Source organism: Scyliorhinus torazame, chromosome 5 (genome assembly GCF_047496885.1).
Source record: "Scyliorhinus torazame isolate Kashiwa2021f chromosome 5, sScyTor2.1, whole genome shotgun sequence".
Classification (NCBI taxonomy): domain Eukaryota; kingdom Metazoa; phylum Chordata; class Chondrichthyes; order Carcharhiniformes; family Scyliorhinidae; genus Scyliorhinus; species Scyliorhinus torazame.
This window is the reverse complement of record NC_092711.1, coordinates 171,578,124-171,595,658: the sequence shown is the minus strand read 5'-3', so window position 1 is coordinate 171,595,658 and position 17,535 is coordinate 171,578,124. Positions and strand designations below refer to the sequence as shown.

At 49.7% G+C, this 17,535-nt stretch overlaps 1 protein-coding gene and 1 long non-coding RNA gene across 2 annotated transcripts; one reads left to right on the top strand and one right to left on the bottom strand.

Moving 5' to 3' along the window:
• Positions 1 to 6,104: 6,104 nt before the first annotated feature.
• LOC140420677 (uncharacterized) lies at positions 6,105 to 10,097 on the bottom strand. The gene is made up of 2 exons (XR_011946505.1): positions 10,013 to 10,097; positions 6,105 to 9,297 (listed from the first exon to the last, which is right to left on the bottom strand). It is a non-coding gene; the product is annotated as an uncharacterized lncRNA (long non-coding RNA).
• LOC140420673 (uncharacterized) lies at positions 9,878 to 16,565 on the top strand. The gene is made up of 2 exons (XM_072504674.1): positions 9,878 to 10,316; positions 14,278 to 16,565. Exon 2 carries the CDS (start codon positions 14,624 to 14,626, stop codon positions 15,548 to 15,550), a length of 927 nt encoding a protein of 308 aa, XP_072360775.1. The 5' UTR covers positions 9,878 to 10,316; positions 14,278 to 14,623; the 3' UTR covers positions 15,551 to 16,565.
• Positions 16,566 to 17,535: the final 970 nt, after the last annotated feature.

Genomic DNA, 17,535 nt, shown 5'->3' with positions numbered 1-17,535 from the left:
CATACGCCATATCCACACTGCCCCTAACCACCCGGCTTCAAATGGGTTGGCAGAGCGCGCAATGCAGACATTCAAACGAGGCCGAAAGAAGCAGTCTTCCGGGTCAATGGACACGAGACTGGCTCGCTTTTTGTTTTTGTATAGAACCACCCCCCATGCGATGACTGGGGTAGCTCCCGCAGGACTCCTAATGGGCCGGAGACTTCGCACCCGCCTTAGTATGGTTTTCCCAGACATTGGCCCAAAAGTACGCCGCACACAAGAACGGCAGGGACAGGGTTTTTCTCGGCATCGGCCAATTCGGCAGTTTGCATCCGGTGACCCAGCGTTTGTTCGCAATTTTGCTGGTGGTGCCCAGTGGGTCCCTGGCGTAATCTTTCGCCAAACGGGCCCTATATCTTACCAGGTGCAAGCCCAGGGTCGTCTCCAGCGCAAACATGTAGATCACGTTCGGTCCAGAAGACTATCCCTTCCAAAGATTCCCCGCCCCCGGAGCTCATTTCTACAGCCGCAGAGACCAGAGACAATGGTCCTCACAATCTTCCTCTGGTGCCTCACTCAAAGCCTGCGCAGGTCGTTACAGAACCGCATGGAGATAGAGACGCCGAGATGACAGAGGCAGCAGACTCTGACTCCGAGATGGAGACACAGGACGCATCAGAGGGGGAATCCTCGGGCACACGGGCCGTGGATGTACAACCGTTACGCCGTTCATCACGGAAGCGCCGGTCTCCGTCTCGTTACACGCCGCCCGATCCAGCGCCTCGTTCGAATGGTGTCCGGCCTGCGGCAAAACGAGTCCGACGCCCTCCTTCGCCAGGGTCTTCGGTGGATTCCTTGGACTTCGGCAGGGGGGTGGGGGGGGGGGGGATGTTATAACCTGCCTGCTTACCATTGGCTGGAGACTAATGACAATCCCACAATCCTGTGGGAGTATGAGCTTCCCCATTGAGGGGAGCGGAGAAATCATTAGCAGACTCCCTGTATAAATAAAGCTGGCAGTTTGGAACTAGCAGGATGGAGTAAGCAGCAAGTGAGGTTGCTGCTGTTGTGTATTTATATGTTATTGTAAATAAATGTTATTTCTTTGTATCCTTGAAACTCGTGCTGGATTCTTCTTGGCCCTCACAAAAAGGGGGCAATTACTAGGGGGCATAGGTTTAAGGTGCGAGGGGCAAAGTTTAGAGGAGATGTACGAGGCAAGTTTTTTACACAGAGGGTAGTGGGTGCCTGGAACTCGCTGCCGGAGGAGGTGGTGGAAGCAGGGGCGATCGTGATGTTTAAGGGACATCTTGACAAATACATGAATAGGATGGTAATAGAGGGATACGGACTCCGGAAGTATAGAAGATTTTAGTTTAGATGGGCAGCATGTTCGGCACAGGCTTGGAGGGCCGGAGGTCCTGTTCCTGTGCTGTACTTTTCTGTTCTTTGTTCACACTGCTCACAGACTCAGATTTTATGAATGCTCTGCTCACTGCATCAGCCTCCGTCACCACTCGGCGCAGGGCCACAGCCTCTGTGGCTCCACTGCTCCCATCCCCCCACTGAGCCGTTCACGGCCTCAGCCTCCGTCACCACTCGGCTCAGGGCCACGGCCTCTGTGACTGCACTGCTCCCATCCCATTACTGAGCCGCTCACGGCCTCGGCCTCAGTCACTACTGTTTGGGGCCTGAGCCTCTGTGACCGCACCACCCACTGCCTCGGTCTGAGAACATTCTGCTCACAGCACTGCCTTCTCCGAGGCCAAAATATTGTGGGTGGAGACTGCCAGTTAGCATGCAAATCAACACAAAAGACTTCAATTGCCGACTAAAAGGTGACAGGGTGGAAACATAGAAAATAGAAGCAGGAGGAGGCCATTCAGCCCTTCGAGCCTGCTCCACCCATCATTATGATCATGGCTGATCATCAAGTTCAATACTCTGATCCCGCCTTCCCCATATCCCTTTATCCCTTTAGTCCCAAGAGCGATATCTAATTCCTCTTGAATTACACAACTACCTTTTGGCCTCAACTACTTTTTGTGTTGGTGAATTCCACAGATTCCCCACTCTCTGGGTGAAGAAATTTCTCCTCACCTCAGTCCTAAAAGGTTTACCCCTTATCCTCAAACTATGACCCCGAGTTCTGGACTTGCCCACCATTGAGAACATTCTTTCTGAATTTACCCTGTCTAATCCTGTTAAAATTTTGTAATTTCTTTGGGATCCTCTCTCATTCTTTTAAACGCCAATGAATTTAATCCTAACCGATTTAGTCTCTCCTCATATGACAGTCCCGCCATCCCTGGGATCAGCCTGGTAAATCTTCGCTGCACTCTCTCCACAGCAAGAACATCTTTCCTCAGATAAGAATACTAAAACTGCGCACAATATTCCAGGTGTGGCCTCAGCAATGCCCTATACAATTGCAGTAAAACATCTCGATTCCAATCCTTAAATCCTCTCGCTATGAGGGCCAACATACTATTTGCCTTCTTTACTGCCTTCTGTATCTGTGCGCTTACTTTCAGCGACTGATGCACGAGGACACCAAGTTCTCGCTGAGTACCCACCTCTCACAATTTACACCCATTCAAATAATAATCTGCTTCACTATTTTTGCTCCCAAAGCTGTAAAAGGAGCATGGAGCTGAATATGGAACTGAAAGGGGATTTAGACATGAAGGGAGGGAGACTGGTACCGAACGAGTATCTGCCTTTACCACAGAACTTGGTGTCCAAGGCATTGCTGACTCACGGCACCGAGGACCCTGGTTCGATCCCGGCCCCGGGTCACTGTCCGTGTGGAGTTTGCACATTCTCGCAGTGACTGTGTGGGTCCCACCCCTACAACCCAAAAAAAGATGTGCAGGGTAATTGGATTAAGTGCTAAATTGTCCCTTAATTGTAAAAAATAATTGGCTACTCTAAATTTATTTTAAAAAAGAACTTGGTGTCCAAGCCAGAGTGAAAAAGGAGGTAGTCGAGACACTGATGGGTTAAACGTTGATAGTGAGGTATTTGATAGGCTGAATTTACTGAAAATCGGCAAGTTACCAGAACCGGATGAGACAGATTTAAGGATACGGAGTTTATATTAACTACAAAGGAGAAGAACACAGCAGGAGAACAGCAGAGGTTACAGAGATAGGGAGGGTCACAGGGGCTGAAGGAGGTTGCAGAATTCAGGAGTGTTGTAGGGGTAGACAATGTTACAGAGATAGAGAGGGTTGTCGGGGCTAAAGTAATTTTTACACAGAGAGGGAAACCTATATGGATAGCAGGATGCTGGGGACAGAGGGAGGGCTGTGGGGGATGTAGGGTTGTGCATGAAGGTCCCTCCTTCTCAATGTTGCCCCTCACCTGAGGTATGGTAATCCTCAGGTTAAATCACCACAAGTTAGCTCTCCCCCTCAAAGGGGAAAGCAGCCTATGGTCATCTGCAACTATTGCGACTTACTTACTTTACTGTAGGGGAGGGAACTATTATAGAGATAGGGAAGGTTGTTGGGGCTGTATGAAAGTTCAGGTGGGGTGTAACATCAATAGGAGGTTTCAAAGATAGGAAACGTTGTAGGGATGGGAGGAAGCTACAGAGATAGGCAGCGTTGTAGGGATGGGAGGAAGCTACAGAGATAGGAAGCGTTGTAGGGATGGGAGGAAGCTACAGAGATAGAGAGAGTTGTCGGGGCTGGCGGATGTGACAGAGACAGGGAGAATTGTACAGTTGAGAGAAGGTAACAGGCATGGGGTGGTATTAAGAGTCTCAACACAGTAACTGGGATGGAGAGAGTTTTATGGCTATTGGGATTATCAGACAAGGGAGCAATTGAGGGGATACAGCAATAGTGAGTATTTTTAGAGGCTGGGGAAGATTACAGCACTGTGTGCATTGTGGGGGCATCGAGGATTTAACAGAAAAAAATAGGTTGGAGGGGGTTAAAGTGGTTTCAGGGATAAGGTAGGGTTGCAGGGGCTTTAGGGTTGCAGCATCTGGAGGAGATTGCTGTAATTTGATGTGCTAACGGGCGTTATGGAGGGTGGAGGGGATGTAGGAACTGAAGAATATTACAACGATAAACAGGGTTATACCTCTTAATGAGGTTGGAGAAATAGGGATAGTTTTGGGATTGGAGGAGGTCACAGAGATAGGAAGGGTTGTAGGAGCTGGAAGATATAGGATGTAGCCTCTGAATGACAAACTCAGATCGGAAGGGGCGAAGGTTTAGTGGATCGTAAAGAGAACTGGAGGGTTCTAGTAGGAGGAAAATGTGAGATTGATGGGGATCGTTGCAGAGATTGGAATTGGTAACAGAGATAGGGCGAGTTAGATGGTCTGGATGTACCGAGAGAGATAGGGCGTGGGGTTCTGCGGTTCCCCAGCCGCGTGGTTCTCGGCGGCGCGCCATTCGCCGGCGGCGGGATTCTTTTTGTTTAAATATTTTATTGGAGGCATTTTTCAAATATATACTTAACAAAGAAGAAAAACACAAAACAACCATGGCAACAGCGAACAGCCACAACATCCTTACACCCCCCCCCCCACCTCAACTTGGTGCCACCCCGGGCCTTCCCCACCCGCCCCCCCCCCCCCCCCCGTTTTTAAAAAATAAACATTTTATTGAGGTATTTCTTTGGCATTGTAACAGCAACAAAATAACAATGTACATAACAAGGAAAATATTAACCTAGTGCAAATACCACCTCCCTCTCCCACAGGTCCTACAATTACTTACCCCCCTAATCTATGCGAGTCTAACCCCCTCCCCCCCCCCCCCCTCCCTTCTGCTGACGATTAATTCTCTGCAAAGAAGTTGATGGATGGTTGCCACCTCCGGGTGAACCCTAACAGAGACTCTCATGGCAAACTTAATTTTCTCCAGGCAGAGGAAGCCAGCCATGTCCAAAAGCCAGGTCTCCGATTTCGGGGGCTTTGAGTCCCTCCATGCCAGTAATATCCGCCTCCGGGCTACCAGGGAAGCAAAGGCCAGAACATCCGCCTCTTTCTCCTCCTGGATTCCCGGATCTGGCGACAACCCGAAAATCGCCACCTCTGGACTCATTGCCACCCTCGTATTTAATACCTTGGACATGACGTCGGCAAACCCCTGCCAAAATCCCCATAGCCTTGGACATGCCCAGAACATGTGGACATGGTTCACTGGCACCCCCGCACATTTCGTACACCTGTCCTCCACCCCAAAGAATCTGCTCATCCGAGCCACCGTCATGTGGGCCGGTGAACGACCATAAATTGGATCCGGCTGAGCCTGGCACATGTTGCGGTCGGGTTGACCCGACTCAACGCGTCCACCCAAAGGCCCTCCTCTATCTCTCCCCCCAGCTCCTCCTCCCACTTTTGCTTCGGCTCCTCAGTCTGCATCTCCTCCGATCCCATAAGCTCTTTATATATGTCCGAGGCGCTTCCCTCTCCTATCCATCCTCTAGAAACCACCCTATCCTGAATCCCCCTTAGCGGCAGGAGTGGGAAGGTTGGTACCTGCTTCCGCAAAAAGTCCCGCACCTGCAGATATCGAAATTCATTTCCCCCCGCCAATGCAAACTTCTCCACCAGCGCCCTCATACTCGGAAAACTCCCCTCTATAAACATGTCGCCCGTCCTCTCGATCCCCGCTCTCCGCCAAATTTGGAACCCCCCCCGTCCATCCTCCCCGGGGCAAAGCAGTGATTATCGCAGATTGGGGACCATACCGATGCCCCCTCTGCTTCCACATGTCTCCTCCATTCCCCCGACTCTCAGGCCGCCACCACCACTCGGACTGGTGGAGTACCGCGCTGGCGGGAATGGTAGAGGCGCTGTTACCAACGCCCCCAGACTTATGCCCTTGCAAGAAGCCGCCTCCATGCGCACCCACGCCGGCTTCCCCCCCACCAGTCACCTCCTCACCATGGCTATGTTAGCCACCCAGTAATAATTGCTGAAATTCGGCAGCGCCAGCTCACGATCCCCCTGACTCCACTCAAGCATTGCCCTCTTCACTCGCGGGGACTTGCCCCCCACACAAAGCCCACAATAACTTTATTGACCCACTGAAATAAGGACTGCGGGATGAAGATGGGGAGACATTGAAAAATGAATAGGAATCTTGGGAGGACCGTCATTTTTACCGTTTAATCTCTGCCCGCCAGAGACAACGGGAGCGCATCCCATTTCCGGATCCCTCCTTCATCTGATCCTCCAGTCGGGCCAAATTCTATTTAGTCGCAAATCCATCGCCACTCGGATACCTAGGTACCTGAAACTGTCCCCTACCACTCTGAATGGCAGATCCCGCAGTCGTCTCTCCTGATCTCTTGCCTGGACCACAAACATCTTGCTCTTCCCCATATTGAGCTTACACCCCGAAACCATCCTGGATGACCTGCATCAACTGCTCCGATGGTCGCAGCGCCGCCACCCCAGGCGTCCGGTCCTCGGCCATGCTGTCTCCTGCTGCAGCTTCAACACAGCTCTTGGCTAACTTTTTATTTCTGCCTTTTCGTGCACTTCTGGTTCTTTGCTCCATACACGAATACGTGGAAACAGTGCCCAATTGATTCAGCCTTTGAATTTACCGTTTAAAACCAGAAAAAAGTCCAGGGGAAAGGTCCGAAAGTCCAACCAGAGCAGGAGCCACCAAATGTGCAACTTACTCCTTCATAGCCGCCACCGGAAGTCTCCCTCCATAGCCGCCACCGGAAGTCCAGAGTTGGTGAATTGGCCACTCTACATTGCTCCTTAATTGGAAAGAATGAATTGGGTACTCTAAATTTAAAAAAAAACACTCCTGTCTCTGCCTGGAATGGACCCACATTGGTCTTTGCTAATCTTTTCCTTTTCACATTCCTATAGGAGCTTTTCCAGTCATTTTTTATGTTTATCGCTCTCATATTCTATTTTCTCTTTATCAGTTTCTTGATCCTCCTTTGCTGAATTCTCAAACAAGTTCTCAATCCTCAGGCTTACGACTATTTTGGCCACTTTATGAGTCTCCTCCATTGATCTAATGGAATCTTTAACATTTCTTGCAGCCACGGTTGCATCACCTTTCCTGTTGGATTTTTGCTCCTTAAAGGAATCTATGTTTGTTGTATTTGTGTGAAATAAGAGTCGCCAAAGTCCCAGAGGACCAGAGTCTGCTTTGCCCTCTTGAGAGAGAGAGAGAGCTGACTGGTGGTGATTGAATCTGACGGTCACCACACCTCAGGCAAGGGGCAATGTTGAAAAGGTGGGGCCTTCATGGATAACCTCAGCCGGTACGGGAGTTGAACCCCCTGATGTTGGAGTCGCTTTGCATCACAAACCAGCCATCCAGCCAACTGAGTTAATTCTCCCTGGTGTGAACTCGTTGGTGTTTCCGCAGGTTGGATAACGTGGTGATGGCCTTCTCACACGGAGAGCAGGTGAACGGCCTCTCCCCAGTGTGAACTCGCTGGTGTGTCTGCAGGCTGGATAACTCAGAGAATTTATTTCCACACTGAGAGCAGGTGAACAGCCTCTCCCCAGTGTGAATTCGCTGATGTCTCCACAGGTGAGAGAAACCGTGGATATGTGGGGACTGCAGGTGGGATAACTGAGTGACTCCCTTCCCACACTGAGAGCAGGTGAACGGCCTCTCCCCAGTGTGAACTCGCTGGTGTATCTGCAGGTTGGATGAGGAAATGAATCCCTTCCCACACTGAGAGCAGGTGATCGGCCACTTGCCGCTATGAACTCGCTCGTGTATCTGCAGGCTGATCAACTGAATGAATCCCTCCCCACACTGAGAGCAGGTGAATGGTCTCTCTCCAGTGTGAACTCGCTGGTGTGTCCGCAGACTGGATAACTGACTGAATCCTTTCTCACAATGAGAGCAGGTCAACGGCCTCTCCCCGGTGTGAACTCGCTGGTGTGTCTGCAGGTCAGAATACTGAGTGAATCCCTTCTCACACTGAGAGCAGGTGAAGGGCCTCTCCCCAGTGTGACTGCGTCGATGAATCTCCAGCGCAGATGGGACTCTGAATCCCTTCCCACAGTCCCCACATTTCCATCGTTTCTCCATATTTTGGGTCTCCTCGTGTCTTCTCCAGGGCGGACAATCAGTTGACGCCTTGTTCACACACAGAACACGTGTACGGTCTCTCCCCGCTGTGAATGGTGTGATGTTTTTTTCAGGCTGTGTAACTGGTTAAAGCTCTTTCCACAGTCAGTGCTCTGGAACACTCTCAGTCGGGTGTGTGTGTCTTGGTGCTTTTCCAGTCATACTGATGTTCAAAATCTTCTCAAGCTGACAGACGAGGCAAACATTTCTCCTTCTAGATTCAAAGTCCGATGACGTTCAGGCCCTGATGAATCGAGTGACCCAGTCTGATCGAAGTCCGATGACGTTCAGGCCCTGATGAATCGAGTGACCCAGTCTGATCGAGACGTTTAGTTTGAGATATCTGTCTGTAATTCCTCCTTTTCTAATATCTTGTAAAAACAATTTACAAAAGACATCAGTGTCAGTACAGAAGAAATTAAGAACAGACGGGGACTTCGGTTGCGACATGTCGGGAGCAGCCGCATATGAGGCAGCTCTCATCCGGGGACTTTGTTTTCCATCTTTCTCAGGCCTCTCCCCAGTGTGAACTCACTGGTGTGTCTGCAGGCTGGATAACTCAGAGAATTTATTTCCACACTGAGAGCTGGTGAACAGCCTCTCCCCAGTGTGAACTTGCTGATGTCTCCGCAGGTGAGATAACTGAGTGAATCACTTCCCACACTGAACAGTTGAATGGCTTATGCTCAGTGTGAACTCGCTGGTGTCTGTCGATGGGATAACTGAGTGAATCCCTTCCCACCCTGAGCAGTTGAACGGCCTCTCCCCAGTGTGAACTCGCTGGTGTGTCTGTAGGCGGGATAACACAGTAAATCCCTCCCGACACTGAGCACAGGTGAACGGCCTCTCCCCGGTGTGAATGCGTCGATGAATCTCAAGTTGAGATGGTGCATTGAATCCCTTCCCACAGTCCCCACATATCCATGGTTTCTCCATGTTTTGTGTCTCCTTGTGTCTCTCCAGGTCAGAAAATTAGTTGGAAGTCTCGTCACATGTGTCACACCCCACTGTGAATGGCACAATGTTGATTCATGGGGGGGGGGGGGGTTCAGGGCTTTTCCAGTCACAATGATGTTTAAAATCCTTTTGAGGCTGTCAGATTAGGCAAACAGTTCTTCTTCCCTTGTAGATTCAAAGGCTGATGATAGTCAGATCCCAGGGAATCTGGTGACTCTGTCAGATCGAGACGTTACGTTTGAGATTTGTCTGTAATTCCTCCTCTTCTCATATCCTGTAAAAGGAGTTTACAAAAGACATCACTGTCAGCACAGGATAGAAATTCAGAACAGACAATTCTAGTTCCTGGAGAACATTCTTTCCTCTCTCATTCCCCAATACCGAGTCTCTAACGCCTCTTTCTCCCTGTCTTCAGGGAGCGGACTTGGAGGGGCAGAGTCTCGGAGCAGTCAGTATAAAGACCTTTCCTGGGGGATTCACGGCCTAGTTTCCAGGGAGTGGACTGAGAGGTCCGGATTTTCGGAGCTCAATGAAAAAACCTTTCCTTGGGGATTCACGGCCTACTCGCCAGGCTGTGATTTTGGAGTCGGAATTTGAATACCTTACGTTGGGAATGCGCTGCCCAGTCTCCAGGTAACGGATCGGAGCTGGAGGACTGAGAGCCGATTGGTCCTCCAGCCAATCAGAGTGAATGAGAGGCGGGTCTGGAGGACTGAGAGCCGACTGGTCCTCCAGCCAATCAGAGAGAATGAGGGGCGGGGCTAGAGGACGGAGACAGCCGCTCGGTCCTTCAGCCAGTCAGAGTGAATGAGGGGCGGGGTCTAACCTTTCTGTTTTCCCCTCCCCATCCTCCACTCACTGAACAAATATTTTGGGCATTAACTTGAGCCTGGTCCTGGGAAAGAATTTCCCGAACCAGAATCAGGGAGCTGACAACTATTCATCAGGTTTTGCGGCTCCACAGAGTATTTCCAAATCTTTCCACCCACCTCCTTAGTTTTGCTCGGGCTTTCCAAAACGAACAGGCCCATTATTCCGAATGCGCATGCTCCAAACACCGACAATTCCGCTTGCGTCCCAACGTCGACCGGTAATGCGCATGTCCATAACAGAGAGGCAGCTGCGCATGTGCAGAGACCCTCCCCCCGCCCTGACTTCCCGCTGAAATGTTGACGAAAGGAAAGAGTGGGCCACCGGAAGGACTTTTGCCCTCCAGCCAATCAGAGCGCGGGCTTTGTGTGAATGAATATTGAGCTTTACCCAGACTGATACTTCCTCCTGTCTTCAACATCTGTGAGTAAAACACTTTCTTTTCTCCCCCTTTCCATTTATTTTCTCATTCTGATCTTTAATTGGTGACTTGCAGCAACCGAAGGGAAAGGAAGTGAATCCAGGGAGGGTGCAGACTCTGCAAAGCTTGGCCCAGGTCTCTCTCTCTCTCTCTCTCTCTTAAAGACATTGACATACTTTGTTCCCTCAGCTTGACACATTTATTTGTCTGGCTAAAAGGATGGTACCTTTTATGATTCGCCAGACCCGAGAACACCAAGCTCACCTGTCTGCCACCCCCGAGAACAAAACCACACAACCTAGTCAGATGTCCCCTGTCAAGCTCCACTTAACACAGGAGGAGGTTGTGTTGACCCTGTACAGTCTCACTCCACACCCCCTCCACAGAAACCAGATCCAATTCCCCCTTCCACTTTCTCCTCACCTCATTCAGTGGAGCTTGCTCTGCAGACTGTAGATATCTGAAATCCTACCCTCACCCACGTCAGCAAGAGATAGAATCCAAATCAACAGAGACGGCAGGGGTGCTAAAGGAAACGCCGAGATCTCCTTACGTAGGAAATCATGCATCTAAGAAAATTAGAGCTCGCGAGTTGTAATTTTTCCACCAGTTCATCAAAACCAATAAACCTGCCGTTCACAAACAAGTCACCAAACTTCTCCAGAGCTTCCCTCCTCCAGGACCTAAATCTAAATCCGTAGGCAAAAAGTGGTGAGTCCCATAGAGAGGGGCCAACAACAATATTGAGCTGAGCCAATAGCGTTGCCTGAACTGTCTCCAAACCCTCAGTGTAGCCACCACCACAGGGCTCAAGATGAATTCCATAGGAGAAAACGGAAGCAAGGCATTAACCAAGGCCCGTAAACTGGAGCCTGACAAGTGCCTGTCTCCATCTGCCCCCATATAGAATTCAGATCTCTGAATAACCCCAGCACCCTTTCAATATTGGCTGCCCAATAATAGAACAAAGAAAAGTACAGCACAGGAACAGGCCCTTCAGCCCTCCAAGCCTGTGCCGACCATGCTGCCCGACTAAACTACAATCTTCTACACTTCCTGGGTCCGTATCCCTCTATTCCCATCCTATTCATGTATTTGTCAAGACGCCCCTTAAATGTCACTATCGTCCCTGCTTCCACCACCTCCTCCGGTAGTGAGTTCCAGGCACCCACTACCCTCTGTGTAAAAAAACTTGCCTCGTACATCTACTCTAAACCTTGCCCCTCGCACCTTAAACCTATGCCCCCGAGTAATTGACCCCTCTACCCTGGGGAAAAGCCTCTGACTATCCACTCTGTCTCTGCCCCTCACAATTTTGTAGATCTCTATCAGATCGCCCTTCAACCTCCGTCGTTCCAGTGAGAACAAACCAAGTTTATTCAACCGCTCCTCATAGCTAATGCCCTCCATACCAGGCAACATTCTGGTACATCTCTTCTGCACCCTCTCTAAAGCCTCCACATCCGTCTGGTAGTGTAGCGACCAGAATTGAACACTATACTCCAAGTGTGGCCTAACTAAGGTTCTATACAGCTGCAACATGACTTGCCAATTCTTATACTCAATGCCCCGGCCAATGAAGGCAAGCATACTGTATGCCTTCTTGACTACCTTCTCCACCTGTGTTGCCCCTTTCAATGACCTGTGGACCTGTACTCCTAGATCTCTTTGACTTTCAATACTCTTGAGGGCTCTACCATTCACTGTATATTCCCTACCTGCATTAGACCTTCCAAAATGCATTACCTCACATTTGTTCAGATTAAACTCCATCTGCCATCTCTCCGCCCAAGTCTCCAAAACAATCTAAATCCTGCTGTATCCTCTGACAGTCCTCATCGCTATCCGCAATTCCACCAACCTTTGTGTCGTCTGCAAACTTACTAATCAGACTAGTTACATTTTCCTCCAAATCATTTATATATACTACAAACAGCAAAGGTCCCAGCACTGATCCCTGCGGAACACCACTAGTCACAGCCCTCCAATTAGAAAAGCATCCTTCCATTGCTCCTCTCTGCCTTCTATGACCTAGCCAGTTCTGTATCCACCTTGCCAGCTCACTCCTGATCCCGTGTGACTTCACCTTTTGTACTAGTCTACCATGAGGGACCTTGTCAAAGGCCTTACTGAAGTCCATATAGACAACATCCACTGCCCTACCTGTATCAATCATCTTTGTGACCTCCTCGAAAAACTCTTATCAAGTTAGTGAGACATGACCTCCCCTTCACAAAACCATGCTGCCTCTCACTAATACGTCCATTTGCTTCCAAATGGGAGTAGATCCTGTCTCGAAGAATTCTCTCCAGTAATTTCCCTATCACTGACGTAACGCTCACCGGCCTGTAGCTCCCCATCCCCCAGCTCCCCATCCCCCAGCTCCCCATCCCCCAGCTCCCCATCCCCCAGCTCCCCATCTCTCCATCCCCCATCTCTCCATCCCCCAGCTCCCCATCCCCCAGCTCCCCATCCCCCAGCTCCCCATCCCCCAGCTCCCCATCCCCCAGCTCCCCATCTCCCTGCCTCTCATTAAACCACAACCAAAAGCCCGAAGAACCCCCCCAGACCCTTAGCTCAACAATCCTTGCTCAACAATCCTTAACGCCAAACAGAACCAACACACTCAGCCCATAATCTAAAACCTATACTATGTTAATGAGCTGCAGTTACCCCCACCACTTCGTTCCCATTAACTACCTTCTTCAGCTCGCAGGGCAACTCCCCCCCCGGGGCATATAAAACTGAGTAACCATAACAACCCCCCCCCTCCCACCTGCACCCAACTTTAAATAAAGGAAACCCCCACCCCCACAAAAAAACAGTCAAATACAAACTGGTACAAGAAACCCCAACAAGACCCCAAAACCACAATCCCTCTCCAAAAACAACAAGACCCCATATATAATACAAAGTATACCGAGCCTGAGCTTCCTCACAAAAGCATCGGCATCATCCAGCGCCTCAAAAGTAGTGGTCTTTTGAATTAAAACTCACTGGGAGGTGTGCGGGGTAAACCACCCCAAACCGAACACCACATATGAAAAGTGCAGCCTTGGCCTTGATAAATGCCGCCCTCTTTTTTGGCAGCTCCGCCCCCATATCCTGATGGGGCCTGATGGCATGGCTATCCCATTTGTAGTTATGGTGATCATTCGCCCACCTCAGGACTCGTTCCTTATCCCGGTAACTGTGGAACCTGACGGTAATTGCCCGAGGTGGCTCTCCTGGGCAAGGCGTCTGACAGAGCGAGTGATGGGCTCCATCCAGCTCAGGAAGGAACAACTGTTCATCCTCCCCACCATCTTACCAAACATCCTGGACGTGTATTCAGTCGGGTGCGGGCCCTCCAATCCCTCCAGCAGCCCCATAACGCGAAGAGTTTGTCTCCTGAAGCGATTCTCTAAGTCGTCTACTTTGGCACATAGAGATTTGTTATTATCAGCCAAAAGACCATCTTAGCCTCTAAAGAGACAATCCGCTTGCTCTTCATCGAAAGAGCCACACCCATGCACTGCACCCTTTACCGTTTATCAATTGAATAGGAGCTGGGGGCTCCTCGGTTGATATTGGGAAATCCTCGGAGATAGTCGGCTGTTGCTAAGATGCCCATGAGCATCGCAACTGACAACACTATAACTTTCGCTTCGGCAGCAGCCGCCGCCATTTTGTTTCCAATGAGCCTGGAAAAGAATCTGAATCGGATGACGATTCTTTGCCCGCTGGCTTCTTCAAACTTGGTTTCTTGGACATTTCCACAGTAATTGAGCTTTATCCCATTGACAAATTTGAAATATCCCCAAACCCCCTCAAAGACCGGGTGAAAAAGATGGAAAACAAAGTCCCCGGATGAGAGCTGCCTCATATGCGGCCGCTCCCGACATGTCGCAACCGGAAGTCCCCGTGTGTTCTGAGTTTCTGTCCTGTACTGACACTGATGTGTTTTGTAAATTGTTTTTACAGGATATTAGAAAAGGAGGAATTACAGACAGATATCTCAAACTAAGCGTCTCGATCAGACTGAGTCACTCGATTCATCAGGGCATGAACATCATCGGACTTTGAATCTAGAAGGAGAAATGTTTGCCTCGTCTGTTGGCTTGAGAAGATTTTAAAACATGAGTGTGACTGGAAAAGCACCGAGACACACACACCCGAGTGAGAGCGTTCCAGAGCACTGACTGTGGAAAGAGCTCTAATCAGTTACACAGCCTGAAAAAACAGCAGGAAGAGACCGTACACGTGTTCTGTGTGTGAACAAGGCGTCAACTGATTGTCCACCCTCGAGAGACACGAGGAGACCCAAAATATGGAGAAACGATGGAAATGTGGGGACTGTGGGAAGGGATTCAGAGTCCCATCTGCGCTGGAGATTCATCGACGCATTCACACTGGGGAGAGGCCATTCACCTGCTCTCAGTGTGGGAAAGGATTCATTTCCTCATCCAACCTGCAGAGACACCAGCGAGTTTACACAGGGGAGAGGCCGTTTACCTGCTCCCAGTGTGGGAAGGGATTCACTCAGTTATCCCACCTGCAGATACACCAGCGAGTTCACACTGGGGAGAGGCCGTTTACCTGCTCTCAGTGTGAGAAGAGATTCACTCAGTTGATCAGCCTGCAGATACACCAGCGAACTCACACTGGGGAGAGGTTGTTCACCTGCTCCCAGTGTGGGAAAGGATTCACTCGGTTCGATAACTTGCAGTCACATCAGCGAGTTCACACTGGGGAGAGGCCGTTCACCTGCTCCCAGTGTGGGAAGGGATTCACTCGCTTATCCCACCTGCAGACACACCAGCAAGTTCACACTGGGGAGAAGCCATTCACCTGCTCCCAGTGTGGGAAGGCATTCACTCATATGTCCAGCCTGCAGTCACACCAGCGAGTTCACACTGGGGAGAGGACATTCGCCTGCTCCCAGTGTGGGAAGGGATTCACTCGGTTATCCCACCTGCAGACACACCAGCGAGTTCACATTGGGGAGAGGCCATTCACCTGTTCTCAGTGTGGGAAGACATTCACTTTGTTATCCAACCTGCGGGCACACCGTCAAGTTCACACTGGGGAGAAGCCATTCGCCTGCTCTCATTGTAGGAAGGGATTCACTCGGTTATCCAACCTACAGAGACACCAGCGACTTCACACTGGGGAGAGGCCGTTCACCTGCTCTCAGTGTGGGAAGGGATTCCGTGATTCATCGCACCTGCTGAGACACAAACAAGTTCACAAGTGATTACAGAGGTTGGATTCTGCTGTTAGTGTTGCTACTCTCAATTACATCCAGGACTGCATTTTGTTCATTCTGACAGTTGGTCAATGGGAATGGTTGGAGAGTTTCCTCTACTGGACTGGCCGGTCTCATGACTTTGACTCCAGTGGGCTGTTGCTCTTCGAGCCTTGTTGCGAATACCTGGTTTCAAATTTCACAAGGATCACCGATTGAGAGTTGGTTTGGAAGTTGGAAGATGTTTCCTTCCCATTTCTGTTTGGATCCCCCTAAAGCATGCCACCTTGCCATGGAGATGGGCCATGGAGGGTACATGGTTCTTTTGTTTAATTTATCTCTTGTGTTTCTCGCAGAAGAAAATTATCAAGGTATGGGGCAGGTTGTCTGACATGGACTGAGAAACAACATTAAATGGTGTGATTGGAGACAGGCAATAACTAATATTTCAGGGGATTGGTTAGCTCAGTTGGCTGGATGGCTGGTTTGTGATACTGAACGACACCAACAGCGTGGGTTCAACTGCCGTACCGGCTGAGGCCATCCATGAAGGCCCTGCCTCCTCAACATTGTCCCTCGTCTGAGGTGTGGTGACCCTCAGATTAAATCGCCACCAGTCAGCTCACTCTCTCTCTCACAAAGGGGGATGCTCTTATGGAATTCTGACAATGGTACCAGCCAGTAACAAGGTTAAGATAAGTGAGTTATGTATACACGAGACCCAAGGATGGTCGATGAGGGGGTCTGGAAGGCATCATGAGTTCATGAGTAACCCCCTAGCTGTCCATGAGCTGATCACGCAATTCCCTGCTGCCCAGTAACCACTTTCATTGGATCTACCAGTCAATGTGTGCAACCTACAGTCATTGTGATTGGATCGTGTCTGGCTGAGTTGGGCTGACTAACTATTTGAAATTGTATAAATGATGATGATTCCCTTTGTTCAGTGGAGAGGTATCTGCCTTTGCCCAGAGGCTTACTCCCCGCCGGTGTTACAACAATAAACTGTTTGATGTTTGAAGCAGACCTGAATGTCGAGGGATTCTTTTGGATTCATTCATGCGAACAGAAGCATAACCTACTTTTGTATTCAATTCCCCCACAATAAACAATAACATTCTATTAGCTTTCCTAATTACTTGCTGTACCTGTATACTCGCCTTTTGTGATTCATGCTCTTGGCCACCCAGATCCCTCTGAATCTCAGAGCTCTGCAATCTCTGACCATTTAGATAATAAGATTTTTTATTCTTTCTCAAACATGGACAATTTCACATTTTCCCACATTGTTCTCCATTTCCCAGATCTTTTCCCACTCACGTAACTTATCTATATCCCTTCGTAGTTTCATGTCCCCTTCACAATTTACTTACCTACCTACCTTTGCAACATTGGAACATGGGAGCAGGACTTGGCCATTCAGCCCGTCGAGCCTGCTCCACCATTCAACACGATCATGGCTGACCATCCACTTCAATGCCTTTTCCCCACCCTATCCCCATATCCCTTTGTGTTATTGGGATTTAGAAATCTGTCAGTCTCTGCTTTAAACACACAGTGACTGAGCTCCCACAGCCCTCTGGGGTGGAAAATTCCAAAGATTCACAACCCTCTGAGTAAAGAAATGTCTCCTCTGAGACCGGTCCTAAGTGGCTTCCCCCTTATTTTGAAATTATGTCCCCTGGTTCTAGACTCCCCAACCAGGGGAAACATCTCACCTGCATCTCGCCTGTCTATTCCTTTATGGATTTTGTAGGTTTCATTGTGATCACTTCTCATTATTTGACACTAGAGAACACAGGCCAGGTTTCCCCAATCTCTCCTCTAAGGGCAGTCCTGCCACCCCCGGAACAAGTCTGGTGAACCTTTATTGCCCTTTCCCTCTGGCGACAAGGGCAGTAAAACTACACACAGTGCTCCAGCTGCGGCCTGACCATGGTTCTACACAACAGGTACATTCTGGACAGTCTCATGACTTTGCATTAATTTTATCC